General features: G+C 46.5%; 1 protein-coding gene across 9 annotated transcripts in view; it reads right to left on the reverse strand.

The window, feature by feature from the left end:
* DZIP1L (DAZ interacting zinc finger protein 1 like) overlaps nucleotides 1-16,249 on the reverse strand; it is a 97,391-nt gene that overhangs the window by 45,917 nt on the left and 35,225 nt on the right. For all 9 annotated transcript variants that reach the window (XR_010125763.1, XR_010125761.1, XR_010125762.1 and 6 more), the window contains 5 exons: nucleotides 14,194-14,327; nucleotides 8,294-8,486; nucleotides 4,812-5,028; nucleotides 4,194-4,363; nucleotides 1,295-1,434 (listed from right to left, as the gene is read on the reverse strand). Coding sequence is in view for 6 of the 9 variants with exons in the window: in XM_063662200.1 (XP_063518270.1) it covers nucleotides 1,295-1,434; nucleotides 4,194-4,363; nucleotides 4,812-5,028; nucleotides 8,294-8,486; nucleotides 14,194-14,327 (854 nt within the window). In the remaining 3 variants the exon portion in view is untranslated. The remainder of the gene's footprint in view (nucleotides 1-1,294; nucleotides 1,435-4,193; nucleotides 4,364-4,811; nucleotides 5,029-8,293; nucleotides 8,487-14,193; nucleotides 14,328-16,249) is intronic.

A 16,249-nucleotide genomic window follows, 5' to 3' on the forward strand; every position in this document is an offset into this window, starting at 1 on the left:
CGTTCCAAGTTCTCGAGCGGAATGCACTGTAGGCTAATGACCCACCTCCTCTCAGACAGGTTCCCTCAGGTCTGGTAAACATCCTGACTGAAGGAGCATGAGAGGAGCTTGGGAGCAACAGGAGTCCTTCAGCCTGGAAGGGTCTGCGCTGCAGCCAGCAGGACAGCTCAGAGTTGGCCAAGGGACCAGGCCACCCCCTGACCACAGCCACCTGCATAGCAGCCCAGGCCTTCCTCTCTGGAGTCCTCAGTGCCCCTATTGGCCACCTGGGCTTTGATACAAGCCATCCTATGCATCTTCTCCAGGAATGTAAGGCCGACCAATCAGAACCCATGCAAGGTGCAGGGCAGCAAGCATGCTCTGAGCAGCACCTCAATCTGTTTGGGGCTGTTGGTGCTCTTTCACAATTTGGAAAAATGAACAAGTTTTTTCTTTTCAATCATTTGGATGCATTACTCACAAACATACATGAGCTGTGTGATAAACCAAACACACCGTGGTAAAGAGTGGGGAGTGCTATCAAAAACCAAAGAATGGTTGCCCACCACTTCCAAATTTTAGAGCAATAGCACTGATTATCCCAGGATGCACCTTTTTGATTGAGAAAGGTGAGAAAGGAGTGTGAAGTAAAGGGAGCTCTAAAGTTTTCTGCTTGAAAAATAACAGCAGTGTGCAAGTTGTTCCCTGATGGAGGAGAGACGGGCAGTGAGGAGGGTCTGATGATGCCAGGGAAGCCCAACATCTGAGCTCTAAGTCTGAAAATCTGATGGTGGCTACAGTCTGAGGCAAGGCTCAGGTTTCTAAAACAGAAGTATCTAAATATTCCCATCTTGTGCTGTTACTGACTCTGATGTGCTACCCGAGGCCACTCCAGTACCACCCTTGGGGGAGTCCGCTCCACACACATATTGTGTTAGTGTACATGGCAGAGTAAGGGACTGGGGAGGAGCCCACTGTGGGATGAGACCGGGCTGGAAGAGCAGCTGCTGCAGGATGCCAGACACAGAGTCAGCTCTGAGGCTCTCTGAGAGGCAGGAGATGGGACAATCCAAACTTACTGAGCATTGCTTGTATAATGAACCAAAAGGCTTTTTAATGTTAACTTGGATACAAGTATTCCAAACTGGCCATCTCTCCACGTGCACAGGGGCAGAAGGAGGTCACCTGCAATGTCCCACTAGGGCAAAGGATGACACTTGCTGGACCCTCCCCAACCTTTACCCCAGGCCCCCCAAACTCAGAGCTGGTTCTGTAGGGAATTCCAGAGTGAACTCTTAAGCATCCTACATCCTACCTGAGGCTTCCTTCCTGGTATGGCAGCGCTCTGTGGCCCAGCATTGGGCATAAAAAACAGACTGACCCCTCCAGCAGGCTTCTTTGCCGGAGCTTCTAGCTGCTTCTCCAGGTTTTTGACCATCGACTGCACCAGTGTTCCTGGAAGGGGAAAAAGTGGCTGTGTCAGTGGGAGAAGCCTAGAAAATGAACATCTCAGTTTTGTGGGTCATGTCCAGGCTCCAATGTGGATAGAGGGAATAAGCAGAAGGGCCAGGAAGAAGAAGGCTGAGCAACCACAAAAAAGGAGACAGAGAAGGCCAGGCCCATGGGTGCCCAGTGAACAGAGGCTTGGCATATTCTGAAAATGTGACTGTGCAAACTTAATGACATGGCTAGTGACAGAGGCTTAGGAAGCTGTGCTTCCCTCTAATGAGAGGCTGAGGCAGGACCTCTGCTCACTGTGGGGAATGAACTGTGCTAATATGCAGTTAGTTCCTCAACATCTTCATAGAGACAAGAAGAAATATCATGAAGATTAGCACAGGAGGACCGCAGGCAACAATGACTTTCTGCAAAGTCCATGCAGGAAGCAGGAGCTAAGCAGTGACAGAGATCATCAGATAGATCCCTGATGCCTGGCACACCAAGGTGATGTATGAACCTCAGGAATGACCAAGAAGCAGGAAGCTAACTACAGCCTTCTACGATTCAAATGAAATCAAGGTCTAAGCAGACTTTCGGAGCTACAACAGCCCTTGGCTCATTGATTCATTCAAGAAATGTTTGTTAAGGGCCTACGATGTAGCAGGCACTGTTTCCTTGCCCTCTCATTAATCACCTTGTCCAAATACCTCATTTTATAACAAAGGAGCAGAAACCACCTGCACAAGGACAAGCAGGTAGTAAATGGCAGAGCCAGGACTTTCTCTGAAGATTCCTAACTCCCAGTCCCAAGACCTTGCCACCCTATTGCCCTTGCCTGGCAGGGCATCAATACTTCTCCAAAGATCTGTTTCTGGTGAATTCTGATGGACTGGCAGACTTGGTTTATGCTGTAAACATGGCCAAGTACTGCAGAGTCTATTAAGAGCAAGAACTTTGCAGACTGCAAGCCTAGCCTGACATCCCAGGGTTTCTACTTACTGACCTTGGAAAGACAAAACTCTAAATTCCATATTCTTTAACTCACCCTTGGCTAGAAAATACAACTGAAGCCAGAAGCTACAGGCCTCAGTTGGCAGTTTTATAGGAAAATCTTGAAAGAATGAGAGTAGACAGTTGTTTTGAAAAGAAGGATGCTCAACTAGTCATTGCAACCTGTTAGATAGAAAATAATACGTTTAATGAATATTTTCATTCCAGTTACCATGACAGTTAGCTCAGGTCTCCACAATGCCCTTTCCACCAACAAGTTGAATTTCTAAGTCTCTTGGCTGAAAAGGGCAAAGAGCTTTCCTGTAGGATGAAACAGGCTGCGTGGCCCAAAGTCAGCCTGCTATAAAGGTTGACTGTGGCTGCCTCCTCTGTCTCAAGCTTTGCTGGGAAGCCACATTTTTCACAATTGAGTTGTTGCAAAAAGTTATGTTTGTTACATTCTATGTGTTATTGAAAACTATATTTGTCAAAATGTTCATGGTAGGAAACTGATTTCCCTTCAAGTTCTAACTGAGGTTTGCCTTGGAGGCTACTTTGACCACTGTGATATTTAACTCTATGATCATCAACTCTTGATCTGGTGCTAATGAACTCAAACAGCATTAAAGACCGGGGATATTCTTAACATTGGGAACACAGCTAAAGGCAGCTCTTTCTGGGGGAAAAAAAATGGTTTACAAGTAAATAAATAGTGACTCTAACACATTAACTTCAAAAACATCATACAGAATCTCAACTTGCCATGACATCGTTCTGTGGTCTTGGGCCAGTCATAATGTCTATGAGGCTTAGTTTCAACTTCTATCACGACGTGTGTGGCTCAGCCTTCCCTCATCAGTGCTGTGAGGAGTAAATGAGGAGACTCGTGCGAAGAGATCCACACAGAGCTGAGTACGCGGTGAGCACCCAGAAACACCAACATAGATGGGAGAGCCTTCTCTCACACTCCTCAAGCTTCCACAGAAGAAGGAACTTCTGCTCTACTCACCGAGATGGACAAGGATAGGAGAAACACCCTCTCAGTTTCTTCCCCACATAACTACCCTCTCTCACAGAAGAAGCCAAGCAGAGGGGTGGGCCTGCAACACACCCTGGGCCATGGTGCACCTGAAGGAGGGCCGCTGATCCAGAAGACAGTGTCAGCTCTTTCTCTCGGACCCTCCCCGCCCCTGTGGCTGGGGTTGGAGCCTGGCTGGAGTGTACCCTACAGCTGCCTGTTAAGGGCCTGCACACTCAGGGTCTGCTTTGCAAACCCAGCCTTGCACACAAGTAAGATTGGGATCTGGATTTGGGGAGGCTGGAGGGGGCCCCCACTTTGGCCTCAAGTGCGGGTTCTTCCTCTAATCCAGCCCTAACAGGAAGCCTATGCCTCAGGCATTCCTGGGCCCTGTCACCACTACTAGAGCGAGGCTTTGATCACCCATAGCTGGCCACAGTGTTTACTCTCTACTGGAAAGAACATGGAGGAGAAAAGGGGTGAGTGGCTCCCTTCAACCTCCCACAGTTAACAATTTAATGACAAAACAAGGGGTAAAATTAAACCTTGCTCAAACTCTAGCTTTCTCCTGATATCTCTGCTATCCCACAAAAAAAAAAAATCTGAGGCGAAGAAGGACCATCCTTTCCAAGCCAAATAGAGAAAGAGATGTCAAATAAGAAAGCCTAAAGGAAGCTAAAGGGTGTTTCTGGAGCCTTGAGAAATCTGGGCTGGAGAAGGGCTACACCGGTGGTCCCAGCCCACTCACCCGAACGTGCCAGCTCACCTGAGCCCTGGCCAGGGGGCTGGGCATTCTCCTCTGAGGTCTCTGTGTCAGACCAGTCCCAGTCATCCTCGGGCCGGGGCACCATCCTGGAAGGAACTTTCGGGGGCTGCAGAGACACACGCTGCACACGGTCTCCCTCTGAGTCCTCTTCAGAACTGAACGGAGGCGTGCTGCCACGAGGAGGAAAAGAAATGAGGGATGCATGGGCCAGAAAGAAAACTTCAAAAGCCAAACTTCACCATGCTTCAAGCTGGTTTGGTTTTCTCAGGGCCAGCCTGCTCCCTCCCTCAGGCCCAGAAGACAGCCAGGAGACCCCTGGAGTGCAGCAGACACACCAATATCTCCCTTAGTAGAGCCCTGCCCATCTGAGGATCCAGCCCCTCTAGAGGGGAACGGGCTTGGGGGAGGAGATGGGTAAGGGGAGGGTGGGTTTGTCTTGGCTGGGAGCACAGGTTCTCAAGTCCAGAGCTCAGACTGGACCCCACCTGAGGCACCTTCTATTCACATGTGTCTGCCCCGCTCCTATCTGCAGAAGCCTGGAGGGAGCCCAGAACAGGGCTGCCTGAATCCAGGAGCCACCACTGTAGGTGGGGTGAGAGGGCAGAGTCTGGGGCTCACCTCATCCAGGGCCCCGAGGAAGGAGGGGTGCTGAAGGGTCCATGCACTCTGGGGCGTGGAGCGGGGGCGGACACCTGGGTCAGGCTGGAGCCATGGCTGCCATGGCTCTGACGAGTTGGTGGGGGTGGCTCTGCCCGTGTGGATGGCAAGGCCACCTGCAGGGTCCTGGTCTTTGGCTGGGCCTCTCTGGTGACCACTGTGCTCTGTTGGCTTTTGACTGGAAACACAGAAAGGAATGATTTTTGGAGTACATCCATGCTGGGTCTCAAGCCTAAGAAGAGGGAGAAAGTGGCTCCAACGCCCTGGAAATGAACAATCACTCCCTCTCTGTGCTGTAATAACCACAGCAGATTTCATGACTGCTGCCAAACCAGGTGTTCTGCTGGCCAGATTCGAGGCTACGACCACAGTTCCACAGTTTCATCAGAGACTAGGAGAGCAGCTGGGTGCTCCAGGGTCATGTTGTCATTACAGAAGACCAGCAGGAGTCCGCGGGCCTGAAGAGGGGCTCAGCAGTCCTAGACAGACTTCACCAAGGCCGCTTCCCTCTCCCCCACCCACGCTACAGCCGCTGCACTGCAGGCAGTCCTGCAGGAAGACCCCACTGCCACCAGAGGTCGCCGCAGGACTGCATGAACCATCAAGATCCATTCAAACCTCCTCCCAAATGCAGCCTGGGGCAAGGCAGTACCAAGGCAGGCAATTGGACACAGCCCCTCTGTTTTCCAAATTGCATCAAGACCTATAGCCGAGAAGAGCGGTCCCGGATCAGCAAGTTTTTATGGGAAGAGAAGAGAGAGAGTGCATCACAGGGAGTCAGACATGTGTGGATTGGATCACAATGTAAAATGAGTTTCTTACAGTAATTCAAGATCAGAAAATGTTTGAAATACAGTTGACCCTTAAATAACGCGGGGTTGAACAGCCACGGGTCCACTTATACATGGATTTTCTTCCGACTCTGCCACCCGTGAGACAGCAAGAGCAACCCCTCCTCTTCCTCCTCTTCTTCAGCCTACTCAACACGGAGATGACAAGGATGAAGTCCTTTACGATGATCCACTTCCCCTTAACGAATAGTAAACATATTTGCTCTTCCTTGTGATTTTCTTAATAACATGTTCTTTTCTCAAGCTTACTTTATTGTGATAATACAGCTTATAATTCATATAACATACAAAATAAGTGTTAATAGTCCATGTTGTTAATAGTCCAACAGTAGGCTATGAGTAGTTAAGTTTTGGGGCAGTCAAAAGTTACACGCAAATTTTCAACTGCATGGGGGGTTGGCGCCCGTGACCCCTGCATTGTTCAAGGGCCAGCTGTGCACTGCTCTCAGTGAATGTGTCTACTCAGAAATGGAGCTTCCAGGAAAGAGTGAACTGAAGAGAAGGGGAAGACAAAGAGAAGCCTACTGGGGGAAAATAACAATAGCTTCCCATGACTGTGCACCAGATACCAAGAAAAGCACTTTACATACAACCACTTGGCCCCCGAGCATCTTCAGAGGCTATCATTTTCCCTACAGAGGCTTGCCCTCAGCTCGACGGAAGAAAGTGGTGAATACAAGCCCAGGTTGTCTGTCTGCCCCAATCTTGGGCCCTCACCGCTACTTCCCACAGCCTTGCCCAGGCCACAGAAGAGGCAGGGTCCAAGCAGAAATGGGAGGTGAGCATTAAGACAGCACTTGTGGGACCCAGGAAAAGAATAAAGGTGCAGAGCTGGAAGGAAAGGTCTACAAAATGCCACAAAAACACAGCGCTCATCTCACAACTCAGTAACATCTCCAGAGAAGGCAGAACCCCAGGGCCAGGGAAAGGGAAAGGCTGTGAAGGGCGCTCTCCCTCCTGGCTTTTTTACTACAGGAACAAAGGTGTGTGGGAGCGGGTGGGGCATAGCACCTAGAAGGAGCAAGATACCTTTGCTTTCTCTTGGAAGCCAGCATACCGAGGGTTTTTCCATTCATCCTCCCCAAGTCCTTGTCCCCTCCCTCCTCTGAGCTCCCACCACCCCGATGCTTGGCTCCATCACATCACCTGGTCCTGGCTGGTTTCCCAGGTGAGGTGGAAGGCCCTGGCATAGAGTCAACCTCAGCAAGTACTGTACTAAATGAATGAGTGGGCGAATGAATGAATGAACATTTGACCGAATGAGCAAAAGGATATACCTTTAAATTGGAGCATAAAAGGCAGATTGGCAACCAGGGCAAATACCCTTCTGTCTGAGATTTCTATGTAAGACTAAAAACCGTCCTTTCCTTAGTGATTTTAAGACCAGAAGTTTAAACTAAATATTATAGTTTTCCAGGTCATCAACACATTTTTTACCATATTTTCATGCCAAAATGACAATGCTTTTAAACACAAAATACCTGCTTGATACTTGTCCAAGTAATAATTTCCATGAGCTCACAGGATTGCTATGTTAGTGTTATTTTCTTCTAATTCACATGAGGAAAAATAAAAATAAGTTATAAAATGATTGGTGGATGTAGCAACTAAAATCATCTCTCATATCCTCAGAGATACGTGGGCCACACTCTGCAAAATTTTTTTGCATGAAGAGCTCAGATCGGTTCTTCCTGGACACAGGAGATATAGAACTGGCCTCCCTCTGGCCGCATGTGTCCCTGACTGAGGAAGTAAAAGGAGCAGGACAGCACCCTGCATGAGCAGACCAGACCCACTGAAGCCCTCCCCAGAGCCTCCCACCACAGCAGCCCAGGGCCTCTGGGAACCCTCTAGAAACAGGGGGCTCTCAAACCTGGGAACACAAATACACTTGCTCTGTAAGAACAGACTCAAGGGTCCTGGTCCACAGAATTTAGTGTTCCACCAGAACCACAGGGCCTTCTCTTGTCATGACCCCCAGAACATGGACAAATGGTAAAGTAGCAGCTATGACCTGGCCCAAGGAACCAACTCTGAGCTCTGAGAATTCATCTGTGTGCAGAACTGGCCCAGCCTCTCATGCTCTCCCATGGCCACAGCAGGGGCTATCTGAGCTCTGCAGAAGTTTACATTTGATTGATATTTGCCTCCACCTGCGGCTTCAATGCTCCCAGGCCTCTGCCTATCTCCCCAGGCTGGCATGACTGGTGTGTAGAGCCAGAAACTGAATAGGCTGCTCTCTGTTGAAGAGACACTCAACTGTGGTCACAGCAAGCCAAGCAGAATGAAGGTGCCAAGGGAGGCAGCATGTCTGCACAGGGACAGTTGAGGCTGACAACAGGCTCCAGCTCCGGCTCTCCTCCAACTTCCCCGAGTGACCCTGGACAAATGCCCCCACTCCACCCCAGATCCTATTTCCTCAACAGAGAACTTCTGGACTCAGTCCCCTGTGAGGACCCTACCAGCTCAGCCCTTCAGAGAAGTGCCCCTAATGGGGGACAGAGACTATACCCTCCTCATGTGCAAACAAGTTTTGGCAAGAATGGGACCCTTACAGGTCACAGCCCTGAGCAAGCCCTCTCCCCAGTGTACCTGAAGGCTGCCCGTCTGGCTGGGACACCACAGCGCCATTCTCCTGTCTCTCCTTCGCTCTGCTGGTGACTTCCTTGACAAGCTTTCCCCTCAGACTCAGAAATTCAGAAAACTTCCGGGCCTTCTGCTCCCGCTGGACTCTCAGCAGGGATTCCAGGTGTCTGAGAGTCTGAATCGAGATTCCCTTTGCATCCTAGAGGAGACAGGAGTTCACCTTTACAGAGAGAGGCTACCCTTCTTCTCCTTCCCCTAAGCCTCTCACACCTGCTGCTGCTGGCCTGGGAGTCTGTGATCAGTGCCGGGTGCTTTTCTTGCAGGACTAGGGGGCATGAAATGAGGATCAGAGAAGGGTAAGCAGCGGCTTCAAAGTTGCTGAAAGTGCAATGGTTCAGGGTTTGGGAGCCCTATCAAAATGTGCACAGCAGGAAAATGCAAAGGACTGCATCACAATTCTAACCACATCATAGCATAAGGGACTTCGTTGGAACATACTTTCCTGCCATCTGACTGAATCCTAAGATAAGAGACCATGGCTTGCTCATTTTTGTACCCCCAATTACTAGTATTATGCCAAACACACTGGCCATGGCTAACAATGTTTAAAAAACTAAACTGCTGTAAACACAATCCAAGTACCCTTTCAAGACCTATTGGAAGCTGCTCGAGCTTTTGACACCCACCCAGAGCCCATGGGAGGGTCTAGGGAGGTATCTGAAGCCAAGATGAGGATTCATGCAAGGTTAGAAAGGAACATCTTAATCAAGTCTTAATATAGGGCCAAAGTTAGAGTAGTCAGTAGTTGAAAACAATCAAAGCAGTGAGCATTCTTCCTAAAATAACCCTAGTTGTCTATTTTTTTTTTTTTCTAACTTACTCTACACAAACAGTATTCCAATAGTGTAATGCTTGGTTAATTTAATAATAGGTGTGTTTTTATTTAATAATAGATTTCATTGGTGCTTCTAACAATAACATACGTGTTCTGGTTAAGCACAATGGCATTCAAATACTAGTTGGAGAGAGAATCCATAGACCCTGTAAAGGAACTGGATCACTGCTGCAGACTCCCTGAGATGCCGAAAACCTGAGTCTGCTTGCTTTCTCAATGGGGAGGTTCGTGGTCTGGGGCAAGTTCCCAGCCCTGGTCACTGGCTGCTTGGAAATAGACTGCAGGCTGCGTGGAGATGGGCTGAGGCCTGTGACTGCCAGATACCCCCCACTTCCCTGACGACCTGTACGACTCAGCAGAGGCAGCCATAATCCCCCTGGGAATATAACTCCATTGGACTGGGAATCACACCCTCATCCCCAACAGCAGCTGCAGCAAGCCCCACCCAAGGAGAGGCTGAGCTCAGACATGTCTATCCCTGGCCCCACCTGGTGGTCTTCCTGCACCCGCCCTGGTAGCTGAAGACAAAGGTCATAATCTCTTAGGAGCTGTATGGCCCTGCCTACCGCCTGAGAAACCTGAATACTTAACCAGGTGCCCCTAGGGCAAGTAGGCAAGTATGCATCCTCCCTATAGGACCACAGCTTGAAAGCACCACCTCCTAGCTGGAGGCCAACTAACACAAAACCAGTGCACTAAACAAACAAACAAAAAAAAACAAGGACCCTCAAGAGTCCACTTCACTCCCCTACTACCTCCACTGGAGCAGGTGCTGGAATAGTATCCACGGCTGCAAGACCTGAAGATGGATCACATCACAGGACTCAGAAGATCAAAAACAAGCACTACAGTTCAGCTCTTAGGAAGCCCCATTCCTAGGGGAAGGGGGAGAGCACTACATCAAGGGAGCACCCCATGGGACAAAAGAATCTGAACAGCAGCCCTTGAATCCCAGATCTTCCCTCTAACATAGTCCACCCAAATGAGAAGGAGCCAGAAAAACAATTCTGGTAATATGACAAGACAAGGTTCTTTAACACCCCCAAAAATCATACCAGCTCACCAGCAATGGATCCAAACCAAGACGAATCTCTGAAATGCCAGAAAAAGAATTCAGAAGGTCAATTATTAAGCTAATCAAGGAGGGACCAAAGAAAGGTGAAGCCCACCTTAAAGAAATAAAAAATGTGATACAAGATATGACAGGACAATTTTTTAGTGAAATATATAGCATAAATAAAAAGTTATCACAACTTCTGGAAATCAAAAACACACTTAGAGAAATGCAAAATACACTGAAAAGTCTCAGCAATAGAATCAAACAAGCAGAAGAAAGAACTGCAGAGCTAAAAGACAAGGCTTTCGAATTAACACAATCCATCGAAGACAAAAAAGAATTTTTAAAAAATGAACAAAGTCTCTAAGAAGCTTGGGACTGTGTTAAACATCCAAACCTAAGAATAATTGTTATTCCCAAGGAAGAAGAGAAATCTAAAAGCTTGAAAACATCTTCGAGGGAATAATTGAAGAAAACTTCCCCAGCCTTGCTAGAGACCTAGGCATCCAAATACAAGAAGCTCAAAGAACACCTGAGAAATTCATTGCAAAAAGATCATCACCTAAGCACATAGTCAACAGGTTATCTAAAGTCAAGATGAAGGAAAGAATCATAAGAGCTGTGTGGCAAAAGCAACAGGTAACCTATAAAGGAACACCTCTCAGATTAACAGCAGATTTCTCAGCAGAAACCCTACAAGCTAGAAGGGACTGGGGTCCTATTCTTTAGCTTCCTTAAACAAAACAATTATCAGCCAAGAATTTTGTATCTAGTGAAACTAAGCTTCATAAATGAAAGAAAGATAGTCTTTTCCAGACAAACAAATGCTGAGAGACTCCACCACTACCAAGCCAGCACTACAAGAACTGCTAAAAGGATCTCTAAATCTTTTTTTTAATTTATTTTTTTATTATACTTTAAGTTTTAGGGTAAATGTGCACAACGTGCAGGTTTGTTACATATGTGTACAGAAACAAATCCATGAAATACACCAAAACAGAACCTCCTTAAAGCATAGATCTCATAGGACCTATACAACAATAACACATGAAAAAAAAAAAGGCAAGGTATTCAGGCAACAAACAGCACAATGAATAGAATAGTACCTCACATCTCAATACTAACATTGAATGTAAATGGCCTAAATATTCCACTTAAAAGATACAGAATGGCAGAATGGATATGAATTCACCAACCAAGTTTCTGCTGTCTTCAGAAGACTCACCTAAACTCACATTAGGACTCACATAAACTTAAGGTAAAGGGGCGGAAAAAAAACATTCCATGCAAATGGATACCAAAAGCGAGCAGGAGTAGCTATTCTTACAGCAGACAAAACAAACTTTAAAGCAACAGCAGTTAAAAAAGACAAACAGGGACATTATATAATGATAAAAGGACTAGTCCAACAGGAAAATATCACAATTCTAAATATATATGCATCTAACACTGGAGCTTCCAAATTTATAATACAATTACTACTAGACCTAAGAAATGAGATAGACAGCAACACAATAATAGTGGAGGATTTCAAGACTGCACTGACAGCACTAGACAGGTCATCAAGACAGAAAGTCAGCAAAGAAACAATAGACTTAAACTATAACCTAGAACAAATAGACTTAACAGATATTTACAGAACACTCTACCCAACAACTGCAGAATATACATTCTTTTCTTCAGCACATGGAACATTCTCCAAGATAGACCAGATGATAGGCCACAAAACAAGTCTCAGTAAACTTAAGAAAATCGAAATTATATCAAGCACTCTCTCAGATCACAGTGGAATAAAACTGGAAATCAACTCCAAAAGAAACCCTCAAAACCATGCAAATACATGGAAATTAAATAACCTGTTCCTGAATAATCGTTGGGTCAACAACGAAATTCAAGATGGAAACTTAAAAGTTCTTTGACTGAACAATAATAATGACACAACCCATCAAAACCTCTGGGATACAGCAAGAGCAGTGCTAAGAGGAAAGTTCATGGCATTAAATGCTTACATCAAAAAGTCTGCGGCCTGGCTCAGTGGCTCACGCCTGTAATCTCAGCACTTTGGGAAGCCGAGGTGGGTGGATCAGGAATTTGAGACCATCCTGGCCAACATGGTGAAACCCTGTCTCTACTAAAAATACAAAAAAATTTAGCTGGGTGGGGTGGCGCGTGCCTGTAATCCCAGCTACTCAGGAGGCTAAGGCAGGAAAATCCCTTGAACCAGGGAGTCGGATGTTGCAGTGAGCCAAGATCACACCACTGCACTCCAGCCTGGTGACAGAGCGAGACGCGTCTCAAAAAAAAAAAAAAAGTCTGAAAGAGCACAAATAGACAATCTAAAGTCACACCTCATGGAACTGGAGAAACAAGAATAATCCAAACCCAAGGAGACAATGGATCAGGACAAGTGGCTGAGGAGTGGGCCCAGAAGCCTTGGGTAGCAGCACTGGAGGTCCTAAGGACTGCAGACTGTCCTTAAATGAGGAGGGAGCTTCCCAGAGTGGGGATGGTCAGCAACACTAATTACCAGGAAAATGCAAATCAAAACCACAATGTGACACCACCTCACTCCTGGCCATAATCAAAAAATCAAAAATTAATAGATGTTGACATGGATGTGGTGAAAAGGGAACACTTTTACACTGTTGGTGGGAATATAAACTAGTACAACCACTATGGAAAACAGTGTGGAGATTCCTTAAAGAACTAAAAGGAGATCTACCATTTGATCCAGCAATCCCACTACTGCGTATCTACACTGAGGAAAAGACGTCATTACATGGAAAAGATACTTACACATGCATGTTTATAGCAGCACAATTTGCAATTGCAAAAATGTGGAACCAGCCTAAATGCTCATCAGTCAATGAGTGGATAAAGAAACTGTGATATATACATACCATGGAATACTACTCAGCCCTAAAAAGGAACAAAATGATGGCATTTGCTACAACCTGGATGGAACTGGAGACTATTATTCTAAGTCAACTCAGGAATGCAAAACCAAACATCATATATTCTCACTCCTATGTGGGAGCTAAGCTCTGAGGACACAAAGGCATAAGAATGTCCTCTGAGGACACAAAGGCATAAGAACATTGGACTTTGGGGATTTGAGGGAAAGGGCATGGGGGTGGCGAGGGATAAAAGGCTACACACTGGGTACAGTGTATACTGTTCAGGTGATAGGTGCACCAAAATCTCAGAAATCACCACCAAAGAACTTATTCATGTAACCAAACACCACCTGTTCCCCAAAAACCCACTGAAATAAAAAAATAATTAAATTTCAGATATTTTATCTGAAAATAAAATGTACATACATACATGTATGTACACACATACATGTATGTACACACATACATGTATGTACACACATACATGTATGTACACACATACATGTATGTACACACATACATGTATGTACACACATATATGTAACTGCTAAAAAACTATAGGAAAATATGTTATTATTTCTCAAAAAAAAAAACAAATAATTGGTGTCAGACATAGCTTTCAGTGATGCCCACACACAGCCACCTGCTGAGTGGACACAGCCACATGTACCACAGATGATGGGCTTGCAGATGGATACTTACCCAAGGGGGGACCTATCCATAGGCCAGATTGAGCCAATTAAATTCCTTCTAGCAAAAAATTTAGAGACACAGAGGGAAGTAACCAATGAGTGGAGAACACTGAGCAATCAGGACTCAGGGTAGCATCACCAGCCAAATAGGGCCAGTCTTGAGAAGCTGCTGGAGAAATAGAGGAAAGATATCACACTGCCGCTGTGAAGTGAGAAAGGCGTGCAGATGCCAGAGGAGCCCGGGCTGCCACAAGTGAGATGAATGAGCTCACAATGCAAAGAACAATCGATCATTTGTCTGTCTGAGAACATTTAGTGTCTAAATCGTAGGTATCAGCCCTTAAAACGATGGCCCTGAAACTCACCTTCCTTATCCCCATGCTTTCGAGCTTCTCTTCCAGGGTGTCCTCCAGGATTGGTCTGAAGTGCTTCAGCAAAGTGGGGTTATGCCTCAGAGCTGCCAGCAACTTGTGCTGTTCATCCTGGGAGTCTTCCATCTCTGTAGCATGAGACAATCACCCAGATCAGCCTGGGCACCTGAGTTCTCCATTCCCAGAGCCCTACTGCACCTGCCGAGCCCTCAAGCTGCCAGGAATCCTGGTCGGTTAACTCAGGACTTGGAGATTGCACTTGAGCCCTTAAAGCAGCTTGTTCTCTGGGCTCCCTTCTGATCTCAGATTCCAGGCCCCACTGCTGTGGGTTCCAGCCTAATCCCAGCCCCACCTGATACCCTCATCTCATTTCCATGCCAGGCTCAATTCTGGTCCAGGTGATAAACTGGTGGACAAGATAGACAGATCGCTGCTCCCTCAAGTTTACTGTCTAGACTGGGGATTCTCCCTCTAACATTAGCATATATCAGAATCACCTGGTCATGGGTTAAAAATTAATAGTCCCTCACCTCACCCTCCAAAGAGTCTGATTCCATAAGTCTGGGGGAGAGCCCTAGAATCTACATTTTAACATACTGAGACGATTCTGATGGAGGTAAGCTACAGACCATACTTTAAGAAATACTGACCTGAGGCTAGCAAAATAAGCAATTACAATTAAATGTGGTAAGTGCTACAAAGGAGCAGTCCAAGGTGAGTCAGGGAAGGCCTCCTATAGTGTTCTTCAGGTTCCATCTGGGGGCCTCTGTGGTAAGACCAGGACCAAGCCCTTTGACTCACTCAGTAGACATTAACTGAACAAGTAGCATGAGTGTAATCAGGCTAGGGCCGGATGCTAAGGACACAGAAGCCCATCTCTCATCCTCCAAGGACCTCACTCACAATCAAGGGTGGTGAATTTCACTGCTGGCTGCGAGTTGGAATCACCCCAGGCTGATTCCATCAGAATCTCTCAAGTTGGACCCCAATGCTTGATATTTATATTTTAAATTCTCTAGATATTCTAATAAACAGCGAAGCCTGAGAAACAATGATTCTAGGACAATGGTCCTTAACTGTGAGCCAAAGCATCAGCATTACCTGGTAACTTGTGAGATGCAGATTCTCAGCTCCCACTCCAAATCTACTGAATCAAAAATTCTACAGGTGGGACCCAAAAATCTGGGTTATAATAATTCCTCCCCTACCACCCATTCACCTCTGACCCTGCGTGATTCCGCTCAATAAAGTTTGCACCAGGACATGAGCCTCAACCTTGTCTGCACATTGGAATCACCTGCAGAGCTTTAAATGCTACTGATGCCTGGAACCCACCCACTCCATGTTCTGCTTTAGGTAATGTGCTGATGTAGCATGGTCCTCCAGACAGTTCAAGCTTCCTGGGTGATTCTTAATGTTTAGCCAGTTGTAGACAGCCACTGGTCTCACAGTGGTTCTCAAACTTGAGCAAGAATCAGAATGCCCTGGAGAGTGTGTGAAAACAGACTGCTGGGTCCTGCCCCCAGAGTTTCTGCTTCAGTTTGTCTGGGATGGGGCCTGAGAATTACAACTTTGCATTTCTAAAAAATTCCCAAGTGATGCTGCTGCCTGCTGGTCTGGGACAGGAAGAGGTAGACAAACAGTATAGTAAGCAAGTAAAACCTCCACTGTAACAGCAGGGGCATGGCCACGGGATCCCCTGACTCATCAATCTCAGCCTCCTCCTCTCTAGAACCCTGCATCCACTGTTTGAAGATGTGATTCATCCTATCTGAGGACCTTGTGTTACTCAACAGATACCTTCCTCAAAAGTGATATGCAATTCTAATTTTTACAACTATATCCCAAGGTTAAATGCACTGGGAGGGTAGGGGGAGGCAGTAGAGGACTAACTGGTTAAATAAATTTTAGTTCATCCATCTAAGGGAAGACTGCAAAGCCCTGAGAAAATAATGAAGCAGTTCTCTTTAAAGGGATATGAAACCATTTCCCAAGTAAGTTGTTAACAATATAACTAACTGCACAACAATGTGTACAGTGTGTTCCCATT

This window comes from Pongo pygmaeus, chromosome 2, assembly GCF_028885625.2.
Source record: "Pongo pygmaeus isolate AG05252 chromosome 2, NHGRI_mPonPyg2-v2.0_pri, whole genome shotgun sequence".
Lineage (NCBI taxonomy): Eukaryota > Metazoa > Chordata > Mammalia > Primates > Hominidae > Pongo > Pongo pygmaeus.